Source organism: Gopherus flavomarginatus, chromosome 1 (assembly GCF_025201925.1).
Source record: "Gopherus flavomarginatus isolate rGopFla2 chromosome 1, rGopFla2.mat.asm, whole genome shotgun sequence".
In the NCBI taxonomy this organism is placed as follows: Eukaryota; Metazoa; Chordata; order Testudines; family Testudinidae; genus Gopherus; species Gopherus flavomarginatus.
Window position 1 is genome coordinate 26837022 of NC_066617.1, and position 14573 is coordinate 26851594.

Consider the following 14573-nt stretch of genomic DNA (forward strand, 5'->3'; position numbering starts at 1 on the left):
AAGTCACACAGAGTCTTTGTTACTTAGTTCCCAATCTGTAAAACAAGATTAATAGTACTTCCCTACTTCATAGTGGTGTTGTGAGGATAAATATATTAAAGATTGTGAGGTGCTCAGGTAACATAGTAATAGTGAGCCATACACACCTCTACCTTGCTATAACACGGTCGTGGGGAGCTAAAAATCCCTACTGTGTTATAGCTGAAACCCCATTATACCGGGGTAGCCCCACTGCCGCAGCCCCGGGGTAGCAGCAGCAGGGCTCCAGTGGTGATTTAAAGGGCCCAAGGCTCCCCGCAGCAGCCAGAGCCCCAGACCCTTTAAAGCGCCACCAGAGCCCTGCTGCTACCACGCTATACGCGAACCCATGTTATATTGGGTCGTGTTATAGCTGGGTAGAGGTGTGTATGGCATAGATATATACAAAAAGCCTAGAAATGCCTCAGTGCTTTACATAAGGATAGCAACTATAGTATTTTCATTGCTGTTAATACTTAGAACACATCAACTTTTGATAGTGTGAAACAAATGGTACAATACAGTATCCTAGGGTCTGATTCTGGAACACTTTCTCACAGTGATGAACACCTACTCACACAAGTAGCCCCACTAGTTTCATTTAAGTGAGAAAGTGCACTACAATCAAGCCCTTCGTTTGTATAGCACTTTTGTACCATTAATTAGCTGCATACAAGTTAAAATAAAAATTTCAAGTATAGGAAGAGATGTTACTATGTACTAGCATAAAGAAGAGAAATTATTTCAGATGAAACGTAAAAATGGACAGTCATGTTAGGCTGTTCCAGTCAACAGTAGCTGCATGAGAAATAACTTTCACATTAACAGTGTGAAAAGACTGAGAATGTATCAGGGGTGGTCCGTGCTAGATGAACAGAAGGAGCAGGAAGGGAATTAGAAAGATGCAAGATATATGAAGTATTTCTGTTTTTTTCCCAGATGCTTAGTAAGCATGGGGGGGATGGTTCTAGGGGTTTGAGCAATGGCCTGCTTAAACCCAGGGTTGAGAGTTCAATCCTTGAGGGGGCCATTTAGGAATCTGGGGCAAAAATCTGTCAGGAGGGTAGACTAGATAACCTTCTGAGGTCCCTTCCAACCCTGACATTCTATGATACTTTCAAAATTGTATTTTTCTGAAAGTTACACCCCTATCTATCTCTAAATGCAAGGAACACAGGTCATCTTTATATCCTAGCACAAACTGCTCTTACAGCGACATGCAAGTAGTAGAGATAATCTATAGACAATATAACATCCATCTTTTCATTTTTTTTAAGAGTTAAAGCAAGTTCCTGCTAACATACCTCCAGATATTGTTAAACTTGATTTATCTAACAACAAAATCAAACAACTACGAGCCAAGGAGTTTGAAGATGTTAATGAACTGAAGATATTAAACCTTAGCAGTAATGGAATAGTTTACATAGATCCTGGTAAGAACAACTCTATATATTTATACAAATAGTAAACTGTGTGCTTTATTAATTATTAGCATTGGCTATGTCTTTATCATATATATTCTAAATGAGAAAAATCTAGAAGATCAGAAAACTTAACAGCTTGGACCAAATTCTGCCCTCAGATGCATTGATTTTATAGAGCCAAACTGCGGACATGCATCTTGGGCAACCCCACTGAAGTCAATGTAGCAAGCATGGATTTTGGGTACTCTTAATTTCAAGCAGAAAAGGAGCAAAAATGGAATTTTTGGGACTTAAGACTAATCAATACCCAAATGCTATGTAATTAAATATATCTTTAAACACTACTTGCCAAATCTGACAAAATTTGGCTTAAGTTTATATGGCTGCTTTTAAATTATAGGAGTCACTATAACATAGAGACTGAAAAAGTTAATGAAATTTGATATTTTTGAGACACTTTGTTATATTACTAGATCTCAAAATAGCATTGATTTAGTGCAAAATATTGTAGACTATTTGTTCAGTATGTGTGTATATTTTTATATGATGAAAACAGTCAGAAACAGGAAGGAGACAGAAGTAAGGAACACAAACATGAATAGACTGCTTTCTGCTGTAGCATTCTAGAAGTTTAGTAACAGTGGACAACAGTGACATCAATAAAATAGTGTTTAAGAGGTAAAAAATAATACATTACTAGACTCCTTAAACTAAGTTCTGTGCTATATCATGACCACAAAGTGAGTTTATTTAAAAGGTGGGTTTTTCTCTGAAATGCGGTTTTATAAAAATGCCGTTGTTTAATTCCATGTTTATTGTCTCTCATTGGCTCCCTATCAAATATACTCAGTAAGTAGGGTTTGTTTTTTCATAACTAGCAGCCCAGCAAACTTAAGCTGGGTGGGAATTAACTGTAAAATTAGATTAACTCTTTCTCATCATTATTACCAGTAATAGATGGATAGGCCAAATCAGAAATTTACTCATATCTCCGCAATTCTGTTGTCTTGCCTTGCCTACCTAAAAAAGGTTGTACAGCTTTACTGATATAGTTAAAGTGGTAAACTCCCCCTAGTGTGGACATAGTTATACCAGTATACAAGTGTTTTGCTTATTCCCATATGAAAAGGGACATAAATTATACCAGCATAAAGCACCTTTATACCAGTACAACTATGTCCACATTAGGCATGCATACCAGTATAGCTATTTCAGCCCAAAAAACATCATATCCCTAACCAAAATAGTTATACCAGAACAAAATCTGTGTACAGACCAGCATTCATTTCACTTGGGTAGCCCCATTGCCAGTATAGTTAAAGCTGTACAACCCAGTGTCTAGTCAAGGCCTGAGTACAATTTGAAGACAGTGGAGCTGCGGAGATGTCAATGAATTTCTGATTTGGCCTGCAAAACCTATATTACTGGTAATTATGAGTGTGGCACCAATATAACTGATTACTGGAACAATTCTCTCATGACGCACAGTTAGATTCCAGCTCACCAGCTCTTTGCTGTGTAATCTCTATTGTGCTAACAGGAGTAAACAAGCAGAGAAAATTTATATTTCTCAGTAAATTAAGTGCAAGTGACTCTGAATACACCAGATCTGTTGTGAAGGTTTACGTGTCACTTCTCAGAGTAGATCCACACTTTTATGTTTCAGTTTACTAGAAGCCTTTATAGTAGCCTTTTAATAAAAAATATAAACCAGTGATTTTTGACCAATGTATATAAGAATATTGTTTAATCCATATTAATATGAGAATGTTTCCCTTGTTACAAGGATATTTTTCTATTTTATTCTATCAATTCTACATTTCAATAACTTTTTTTTTAATCGACCAGCTGCTTTTTCAGGACTCATTAACTTAGAGGAGCTTGATTTATCAAACAACACACTGCAAAATTTTGAATATGGAGTATTAGAAGACCTCTACTTTTTGAAAATATTATGGCTGAGAGAGAACCCTTGGAGATGTGATTACAACATTCATTACCTTTTCTACTGGTTAGAGCATCACTACAACGTTCACTACACTGGCCTAGAATGCGAAACGCCTGAGGAATACAAAGGGTGGTATGTTGGAAAATATGTCCGAAGTTATTATGAGGAGTGCCCAAAAGACAAGCTGCCAGTTTATCCAGAAACATTTGAGCAGGACAAAGAAGATGAGGAATGGGAACGACACAAAGAACAATCAGTTCAAACAGTAAAGAAGCATGGTGTAATTGTCACTGTAATAGGTTAATTTGGGAATTTTTTTATTACTAGATTCAAATTTTTCATATTTTTATGTCAGAAAAAATCCTGTTTACATTTTTGTTACTTGTGTTGTTTGTCCATAAGGAAATATCTGCTTACATAGATTTTTTTAATTGAAGTTACTAACGACATGATGGTATTAGTTACACATCATCTTTTTTTAAAAATTGACTGTTTCTGACCATTTGTTTTTGGTCACCCTTGCTATGTGTTTGAGTAACTATTTGAACCTACACAATATAAATGTATAGATATAGATCTATAGTGGAAACAAATCATCTTATGTACAGCCAGGCATGATCCTGCAGTTTGCTCTGCATGGGCAGACCCTGCATTTTCATGGAACTCAATGCAGGACTGGGCCCAAAGCTCCTCTGTGTTGAACGTATTGCAATTTCTTTATATTTATTGGCTCCTTGAATTGTTCCCAGGAAAAGTTCTGTACATTTTATGCAGCAGTTCTCTTGTGTGTGATATTTATACCAAATAATCAAATTGCAAACTGAACTAGAACAGAGTACAAAATCAACGGGAATTGCACATGGAGTAGAGAGAAAGAACACTCCAGTGATCAGGGTGCTAGCCTGGGCCTTAGGAGACCCAAGCCCAATATCCTGTTCTGACACAGACTTCTTCTGTGACATTGGGCAAGTCACTTAGTCTCTCTGTGCCTCAGTTCCCCATCTATAATGGTAATAATAGCACTTCCCTACCTCACATGGATGTTATGAGGATAAATACATTAAAGGCTGTGAGGAGTTCACATACATATATGAACATCAGATAGATGGTCAGTACCCCTCAGGGCAAGGACCCTTACTGCCCAATATTCCCAAGAAAGGGAATGATCCAACACTCATTTACCTAGCAATACTTCCACTGACTGATAACATTTAGCATCTATAAAGTATTTTCTTTTTTAAAGTTTGCATCAGTTAATATTAACCAGTCTGAACACTTCCTCTCTGAGGTAGGCATTAGCATCCCTTCCGGGGAAATGATGACAAAGAAGGGTTAAGTGAGTTGCCCAAGACCACACACCAGATTGGTGGCAGGTCTGAGATCAGACTCAGAGGTCTCAGCTCAAACTCCAGATCACGCCTCCTCTCATACATCACTGACAGTTATGCAGGAGTGTAGGAAGCAGAATCAGGCTCTGCATTTGAAATGTCTGACAATACATGCAAGCAACTGACCATCGGAAGAGATCTGGAAGGCTGTATGGAGGGAAAAAATGTAGCTTTCAAACTCTATACTGCATTCTAGTGGCCACGGATCCCTCCCTCCTGCCCAAAAGCTCACATATGTTGTTTTGCATTAAAAATGTAATCCAGGGCATTTGGTAACAGTTTTTTCTAATATAAAACATTAAACCAGAGAGAAATTCAGGATATGGTAAGAGTGTGAGGGAGTGCCAAAGAATCCTTTAGCAGAAAATGTGATGTGAACTGAGGCATTCTTTCACACCCCTTATTCTTGTAATAAGTCAATCACTTACAGCTGCTATGTTGCCAAACTGAAGAACTTAGACAGTTTTGCATACCCTCTGAAGAGTTGTGTAGCTAACCGACCGTTGCATTACTCATCACTGTCCCCAGCCCCAGAATTATCTTAAAAATAAAGATTATCTTGGGAGGTTGGAAGAACTTCCCACTTGGCCAACAAAATTTATTTTATCAGGTGGTACCTCCTGGAACATTTAAAAGCTCCAGGAAGAAAAAATCTTGTGCAGACAGTAGCTAGCATCAACTGAACTACCCCCTCTTCTCCAAATCTTGGGGCTTTTACCGGCACAGAGATCCTCAGGATGGTAGGGAAGAGGACAATCAAGAACAGCAGAACTACTGAGAAGGGATGAAAAGGACAGATAGTGGACCCATAAGAGAACAGCTGTTTTTGGCAGTAGAGCTAGTGAAGAAAAGCTGAGGAGGAAAAAGTGAGTTTATAAACCACTCCATGTCAACTGTTATGGACAAAAAGCCAGCACTGCACCTAGACAGGCGGTGTTTTAAAAAGACTAGCCAGGGGAAAGCCAGGATCAGGTCCAGAAGAGACAACTTACCAGCCAGGTGCAGAGCATAGGTGGGATGCTGTGTGGAAGGTCTCTAACCACTAAGAGTTAGCAACTCAAGGAGTTGTGTGTGTGAAGTTAAAGTCTGAGATGTGGCTGAGTTGCTGCAAGTGACAAATCTAAAGATTACAGTGATACTGAATCATCAAACTGTCACTAAAATAGTCCCACTAGGGCCAACACCCTTGGGAGTAGCAGTGATACATGGAAAACAACTGATTAAGAGGCATTAATGGTTAGGTGGACCAGCTCTTCATGCTTTTCAAAGAAATAGTGGCATGAGAGTATGCTGCTGCTACAGAAGAGTTCCAGAGACTGGAAACTATCATAGAAGACAATCAAGAGTAAGAACTTCTTAAAGAGACAAAGCTGAATACACTGCCTATCATTTAACACAGGGAGTAGAGCCCAGTAAAAAGCGGACATATCAAATTGGAGGCTCAGGGGGATTATGTTTTGATAATTGCCCTGCAGGAGAAGCCTGTGAGCACAGACATCACTACACTGAAGGAGATAACCAAGAAAGACTCCTGAAACAGTACCAAAAGAAAGGAAACTTGAGGTGGAATCTACCCAGATCTTTGATACTGAAGGTGGGAGAAAAAGACTTTGCCCTCAAAAGAGGGATGGACTGGAAGGTGCACCCCAGGCCTGAAGAGTTTCTAAAAGCAGCATTAACTGTGCACCTTTTCTTGGACTGCTTCAAGGGGTTTAAACTAGTAATTACAGTATGTATAACTAATTACAGTCAACTGTAATCCTTCATGCCTAGGGTTACTGCATTATTTCCCTTAGGCCAATGGCACTAAAAAAGCTTTATATAATAGACATGTGTGCAAGTGGTTATTGTGAACCCACAAGGTTCTAGAACTCTGGGAAAACTGACAATCTACCTGGAACACGTCAGTGTTTGATGTACGTTAATCTTTGTAGTGACCCAGAAAGGGGAGGTGGTGAGGAAAAAAAGGTTAGTTACAATAGTAAGAACAGAAATGGGGCTGGAGCAAAAAGGATCACAACAGTGTGGAACCAAACAACAGAAGAGGACAGCCAAATTAAAAAGCGAGAGAAAGAAATGTATAGAAAAGAGAAAGGGATGCACAAAAATGGAAGAGGAGAAATAGCAGATCAGGAAAAAAAGAAAAACTGTAGAATTATAGGGGAGTGGTTTATTTATTAAAAAAGGTGATCTGCCATTTGCTATAAATCAGAACATGTCCTCCATTGAAGCACCACAACCACAAATCACACTTGCATCTTGAAATTTCTTCTTCTCTACCATTTAAGTACAAATGCCCCCGAGAGTATTTCTGAATCCAAATGATGTTAGAAAATCTTGGGCCAACCCTCCTAACTCCTACAGCCCCCTTATTTTCTTTTTTTCCTGTCACCCGTCTCTCTCTTTATTACATTCCTTTCTCCTCCAACTCCAATAAACAGCTGTATCTGGGAGCTTTTCTCTTTCTTTTAATGAGTGTAGTGTTTGGGGGTCCCTAAAAACCGTAATTCTTATTAAAAACAAAACTATCACAAAATGTGGATGCCTTCTAGAATGCATTGACCTTGGGAATCAGCGGAGCACTCCTTGCCAAATCTTCAGTTCCTGTGCTGTGAATACTTATAGCAGCAACCCCCTGAATGCAACTCCCAGGTACATTTGGAGGTCAAATAGTTCCCCAGGATCTCTCCCCTGTTACAGATCACTGGGTGGGTGGAGTAATACCACAAACAATGAGTTGTATTTTATCCCTCCAATATGCTTATTTTCCTTTTGGCACAAAGTCAGTTTGAGTTTGTCAGTTTGGGAAGTGTATTATAACTGCAGAAACAAAACAAACTGCTACAATATACATATCAAGCACATACCTTACCCACAAAAGTAGAAATACATGAATGCATAAAAACAATTAAACCCCCAACATTTTGCAACTGATTCATTCAGGGTAGCAAATACAAAACTTGTTTAGCCAGCCAACCAGCCCTAAAAACCAGCCAAGGTCAGTGCGGTTCTATCGTTAACAATAAAAAAAAAAGTTGCCAAAAGCTATGTAATCTTGGATTCATCTAGAATGAGATCAGAACTGTGATTCATGGCAGTTAGAGTGGAAAGCTCATGACATCTTTAGACCAGTGGTTTTCAAACTGCGGGTCACAACCCACTACGGGTCATGGAATGTAAGGCAATGGGACATGGTGGCTCTGATCAGCATCGCCAACCGGGCCGTTAAAAGTCCTGTTGGCAGTGCTGCCTGGCTAACACAGGCTAGTCCCTACCGGTTCTGATACTGCGCTGCGCCCTGGAAGCAGCCAGCAGCAGGTCTGGCTCCTAGGTGGCAGGGCCACAGGGCTCTGCGCACTGCCCCTGCCCTGAGCATTGGCTCCACACTCCCATTGGCTAGGAACCAGCCAATGGGAGCTTGGGGGGTGGTGCCTGTAGGTGAGAGCCACATGGAGCCCCTTGCGTGCCTCTGCCTAGGAGCCACACCTGCTGCTGGCTGCTTCCAGGGCTTAGCAAGGTCTGCGGTGCCAGGACAAGCAGGAACTCTGCCTCAGCACCCCCGCTGTGCCGCTGACCAGGAGCCGCCCGAGGTAAGCCCACACCCCAACCCCATATCCCAATGCCGTGCCCCAGCCCTGAGCACCCCCAATTCAGAGCCCCTTCCTGTACCCCAAACCTCTCATCCCCAGCCCTACCCAAGAGCCTGCACCCCCAGCCCAGAGTCCTGACCCCCTCCTGTGTCCCAACCCGCTGCCCCAGCCCTAGCCATCCTAAACCCAGAGCCCCTTCCTGCACCCCAAACCCCACATCTCCGGCCCCACCCCAGAGCCTACACCCCCAGCCCAGTCCCTGACCCCCTCCTGCACCCCAAATCCCTCATCCCCGGCCCCACCTACAGCCCTCACCCCCACAGCCCAACCCTCTGCCCCAGCCCTGAGCCCCTCCCACATCCCAAACCCCTCTGCCCCAGTTCTGCTGGGTTGCGGGCATTAACAATTTTCTTCAACTGGGTCGCCAGGAAAAAAGTTTGAAAACCACTGCTTTAGGCTATACTTGAACAGACAATTCAATTTAGTTTGTTAGCAAGAAAAACCTTTGAGGAGTGGCACTCTGATACGATCTTCAGCAATCTGAAAACAGCAGGATGGAAAATAGGCCTGCAGCAATTTTAAAAGCATCATATCTTACTCTCTGCCTCAATCAACCTTCCATAACAGTTCAAAAGATATGCACAAGCAGGCTGTATGCCCAGTATCAGTGGATTTGTAACAGAATAAATTGTTGATACTAATTTGAATAGAAAAAAACACTGATTGAAATGTCTTTCACTCTTAAAGTGGATTACTGAATATCCATAATAATTAGAACAAGCTGTTTCGAATATACACTTCTTTTAGATTCTTTGCAGACAATCACACAGACAGTACTACCAAGAATCACTTTTAACAAATGAAAGTGAACAGTTAAAAATGGTTATAATCTTTGATTTTGAGCCTGCTGAAGATACAGAATTTCAGCAATTATAGAAAGATACACAGTTTGTAGATATAATGTCCAGTCATATAGAATAAAATTTAGTGTCTTTGATGTGCAGGTTTCAGATAAGCAAAAGCGCATTTTAACTTACTAGTTGCATTGATCTAGTTCTAGGTAATCAATACTATACATTAGTGGAAAATAGTCTTTTTACAGAGGAGGTGAGAAAAAACAATTAGACATACAACCTTACGGGTAGGGTAGCAGTAAGTATTCTTCATAAGTACACTATTCGAAAAGGACTCTCATTATCACTAATCAGGGAAGAACTGTAATAAATGATCTACTGCTTAACAGAGATATAAAGTTTGAATACCACAAGCAAACAGTGCCCCAGTACCAGGGCAACAGTGGATGGCACCCCCAAAATGGAAATACTGCAGGGGCTGATCTAATGTTTCCACCCATGCTCAGCTCCATTTCCCCTCCAATTTCACCCACACCATCCAGCTCCAGTTACTGCCTCCCCATTAGCTGACTGGCTCAGCTCCCAAACAATCAGGTTCTGGCCAGCTCCTGCCCCTCGACACAGCAGTAGGCAAGGGCAGGGCACATCTCTGCCAAAGGGGAGGCAGTAACTGTGTGCAAGCAGAGGGGAAGAGGTGAGAGCGGGACTCAGAAGGACTAGAACAGTTGCCGTGGTGCCCAGGACAGGGCACTCCTATCCCTCTGCCCTCACATTCAAGGTGTACCTCTGCTGTGACCACATATTTTAAAACTGTACCAAAATTAGAGACATTTATATTAAAAGCTATGCATTGATAAAGACCCACAAAATATAGAAGTTACTACTGTGCTATGATTAACTGTAGGTGAGGCAATTGGCACTGTTTATTATGATGCAAAGAGTCTTGTGGCACCTTATAGACTAACAGACGTATTGGAGCATGAGCTTTCGTGGGTGAATACCCACTTCGTCGGAAGTGGGTATTCACCCGTGAAAGCTCATGCTCCTATACGTCTGTTAGTCTAAAAGGTGCCACAGGACTCTTTGCTGCTTTTACAGATCCAGACTAACACGGCTACCCCTCTGATACTTTATTATGATGGTTCCCCACACTTCCCATTATCACAAACTTTTTTCACTTGCTTATAACTTTGACAGCCATTTAGGCTGAAATTTTCCATGTCAGGTGTCTGTTTCAGTCTGATTATTTATTTATTTTTTAAATTTAAGTCAAAATGGTTCAGCTGATTCCGAGAACAAAGCAAGGGGAAAACATGGTTTGCCTATATTAAACAATTCTGGCAACCTAGTCTTTAAGAAGCTCTAGCACCCTCATACTTTAGAGAAGAGATTTGAAAGTTGGCACAGTTTTAATCGCACTGTTAAACAATGGAATACCAATTGAAATTTATTAAATATTTTGGATTTTTTCTACATTTTCATATATATTGTAGTCAGTGTTGTAATTGAAATCAAGGTGTATATTATTTTTGCTTACAAGTGTTTGCACTATAAAAATGATAAACAAAAGAAATAGTATTTTTCAATTCACCTCATACAGGTACTGTAGTGCAATCCCCTTGTCGTGAAAGTGCAGCTTACAAATGTAGATTTTTTTTGTTACATAACTGCACAAAAAACAAAACAATGTAAAACTTTAGAGCCTACAAGTCCAATCAGTCCTACTTCTTGTTCAGCCAATCGCTAAGACAAACAAGTTTGTTTATATTTACAGGAGATAATGCTGCCCTCTTCTTATTTACAGTGTCACCAGAGAGTGAGAACAGGCATTTGCATGGCACTTCTGTAGCTGGCATTGGAAGGTATATACGCGCCAGATATGCTAAACATTCATATGCTGCTTCATGTTTTGGCCACCATTCCATAGGACGTGTTTCCATGATGATGAGGTTTAAAAAAATGTGCTAATTATATTTGTGATTGAACTCCTTGGGAGAGAATTGTATGTCCCCTGCTCTGTTTTAGCCACATTCTGTCATATATTTCATGTTATAGCAGTCTTGGATGATTACCGATAATATGTTGTTAATTTTAAGAACACTTTCACTGGAGATTTCACAAAACATAAAGGTACCAATGTGAGATTTCTAAAGATGCTACAGCACTTGACCCAAGGTTTAAGAATTTGAAATGCGTTCCAAAATTTGAGAGGGACGAGGTGTGGAGCATGCTTTCAGAAGTCTTAAAAGAGCAACACTCCAGTGCAGAAACTACAGAACCCAAACCACCAAAAAAGAAAAATCAACCTTCTGTTGGTGGCATTTCACTCAGATAATGAAAATGAACATGTGTTGGTCTGCACTGCTTTGGATTGTTATCGACCAGAACCTGTCATCAGCATGGACACAATTCCCCTGGAATGGTGATTGAAGCATGAAGGGACATATGAATCTTTAGCGCATCTGGCACATAAATATCTTGTGACACTGGCTACAACAATGCTATGAGAACACCTGTTCACACTTTCAGGTGACATTGTAAACAAGAATCCAACAATATTATTTCCTGCAAATGTAAACAAACTGGTTTGTCTGAGCAATTGGCTGAACAAGAAGTACGACTGGGAGAACTTGCAGGCTCAAAATTTTACATTGTTTTATTTTTGAATACAGGTTTTTTGTACATAATTCTACACGTGTAAGTTCAATTTTCATGACAAAGAGATTGCATGACAGTACTTGTATTAGGAGCATTGTGAAAAATACTATTTCTTTTGCTCTTTTACAGTGAAAATACTTGTAATCAAAAATAAATATAAAGTGAGCACTGCACACTTTGTATTCTGTGTTGTAACTGAAATCAATATATTTGAAAATGTAGAAAACATCCAAAAATATTTACATGAATGGTATTCTATCATTGTTTAACAGTGCGATTAATTGCAATTAAGTTTTTTAATCTCTTGACAGCTCTAATTATTATCATTATTGTTACTGAGATGTGAAAAATATTTCTCTGCAGTCTGGACCTTGACTATACCTTTACCAAGAAATTTGGACCTTGACAAAAAATATTTGACTACTCCTGATCTAAAGGTTCCAACCCTGCAGTTGACTCATATAGGTGTCAATATGACGTCACATACAGGAATTTCTGTTTTTTCAGTTTGCTTTTTTTAAAAAACCTAAAAATTACACATAAAAGTTAGGAAATGCCAGAATTCAGGGTGCCCATGCAACCTTAATTCAGCTCCCTTGTGTGTTTTTTAATTACATGATCCTCTATGATTGTGACATTCCCTTTCAGAGGATGCCATGGGGTATCAGGCCATCAGGAGGAGGAAAGTGGGGATCACCTCTTTTCAGTGACAGTGGCTCCTCATCTTCGGGCCCGTGAGGTCTAGCAACCACAGTCTATAGTGACCCGAATCTGTGGGGCTGCCCTTATCTTCACGGTAGTGCAGCCTAGTGGCCAGAGTCTGTGGGGCTGCCCTTATCTTCAGGGCAGCGCAGCCTTAGTCATATCTTTTCTAAACTGAACAGTCCCAGTATTATTAATCTCTCCTTGTATGAAAGCTGTTCCATATCCCTAATAATTTTTATGCTCTTCTCTGCACCTTTTCCAATTATAACATATGGTATTTTTTCAAAAATGGGGTGACTAGAACTGCATGCAGTATTCAAGGTATGGGCATACTATATGGATTTATATGGTGGCATTATGATATTTTCTGTCTTATTATCTATCCCTTTCCAAATGGCTCCTAACATTGTTAGCTTTTTTGCCAGCTGCTGTACACTGAGCAGATGTTTTCAGGGAACTATCCATGATGACTCCAAGATCTTTCTTGAGTGGTAACAGCTAACTTCATCATTTTGTACGTACAGTTGGGATTAAGTTTTCCAACGTGCAATTCTTTGCATTTATCAACAATGAATTTCGTCTGCCATTTTGTTGCCTAATCACCTGGTTGTGTGAGATCCCTTTATAACTCTTAGTGGTCAGCTTTGGACTTAACTATTTATGTAGGGTTATCTAGGGAGGTAGTGGCATCTCCTTCCTTAGAGGTTTTTAAGGGCAGGCTTGACGAAGCCCTGGGTGGGATGATTTGTTGGGGATTGGTCCTGCTTTGAGCAAGGGGTTGGACTAGATGACCTCTTGAGGTCCCTTCCAACCCTGATATTCTATGATTCTATGATAATTTTGTATCATCTGCAAATTTTGCCATCTCATTGTTCACCCCTTTTTCCAAATCGTTTATGAATAAGTAAAATTGCACAGGTCCCAGTACACATCTTTGGGGAACACTGCTATTTACTTTTCTCCATTGTGAAAACTGACAATTTATTCCTACCCTTTGTTTTCCATCTTTTAACCAGTTACTAATCCATGAAAGGACCTTCCCTCTGGTGCCATGACTCCTTACTTTGCTTAAGAGCCTTTGGTATAAGACCTTGTCAAAGGCTTTCTGAAAGTCCAAGTACACTATTTCAACTGGATCACCATTGACCACATGCTTGTTAACACACTTGAAGAATTCTAATCTATTGGTGAGGCATGGTTTCCCTCTACAAAAGCCATGCTGACTCTCCATCCTATAGTGTTCATCCTATGTATCTGATAATTCTATTCTTTACTACAATTTCAACCAATTTGCTTTGTACTGAAGTTAGGCTTACTGGCCTGTAACTGCCAGGACTGCCTCTGAAACTTTTTTTTTAAAAATCAGCATCACATTAGCTATTCACCAATAATTTGATACAGAAGATGATTTAAGCAACAGTTTACATACCACAGTTAGCTGTGCAATTTCATATTAGAGTTCCTTCAGAACTCCTGGGTAAATACCATCTGGTTCTGGGATCTTATTACTGTTTCATTTTTCAATTTGTTCCAAAACATCCTCTACTGACACTTCAATCTGGGACAGTTCCTTAGATCTGTCACCTAAAAAGAATGGCTCAGATGTACGAATCTCCCTCACATCCTCTGTAGAATTTACTGAGCTTCTCTGCAACAGATTTTTCTTCCTTGAGTGCTCCTTTAGCACCTTGATCACTCAGTAGAACCACTGATTTCTTGGCAGTCTTCCTGCTTCTGATGTATTTAAAAAGAACTGCCATTAGGGTATGTCTACATCTACAATTTTGCAGCACTGGTTGTTACAGCTGTGTTAGTACAACTGTATAGGGCCAGCGCTGCAGAGTGGCCACACTTACAGCAACCAGCGCTGCAAGTGGTGTTAGATGTGGCCACACTGCAGCGCTGTTGGTCGGCTTCAAGGGGGGTTCGGGGAACGCGAGAGCAAACCAGGGAAGGAGACCAGCTTCGCGGTTTGCTCTCGCGTTCCC

The 14573-nt window shown here is 40.3% G+C and overlaps 2 protein-coding genes across 7 annotated transcripts in view; one reads left to right on the forward strand and one right to left on the reverse strand.

Annotated features, from left to right (window-relative positions):
• LRRC17 (leucine rich repeat containing 17) overlaps positions 1 to 6933 on the forward strand; it is a 39954-nt gene extending 33021 nt beyond the window's left edge. For both annotated transcript variants that reach the window (XM_050926013.1, XM_050926009.1), the window contains exons 3-4: positions 1296 to 1451; positions 3291 to 6933. In XM_050926013.1, coding sequence (XP_050781970.1) covers positions 1296 to 1451; positions 3291 to 3694 — 560 coding nt within the window. In that variant the 3' untranslated portion in view covers positions 3695 to 6933. The remainder of the gene's footprint in view (positions 1 to 1295; positions 1452 to 3290) is intronic.
• The window catches only part of FBXL13 (F-box and leucine rich repeat protein 13), a 183904-nt gene that overhangs the window by 104460 nt on the left and 64871 nt on the right, over positions 1 to 14573 (reverse strand). The window lies entirely within an intron of this gene.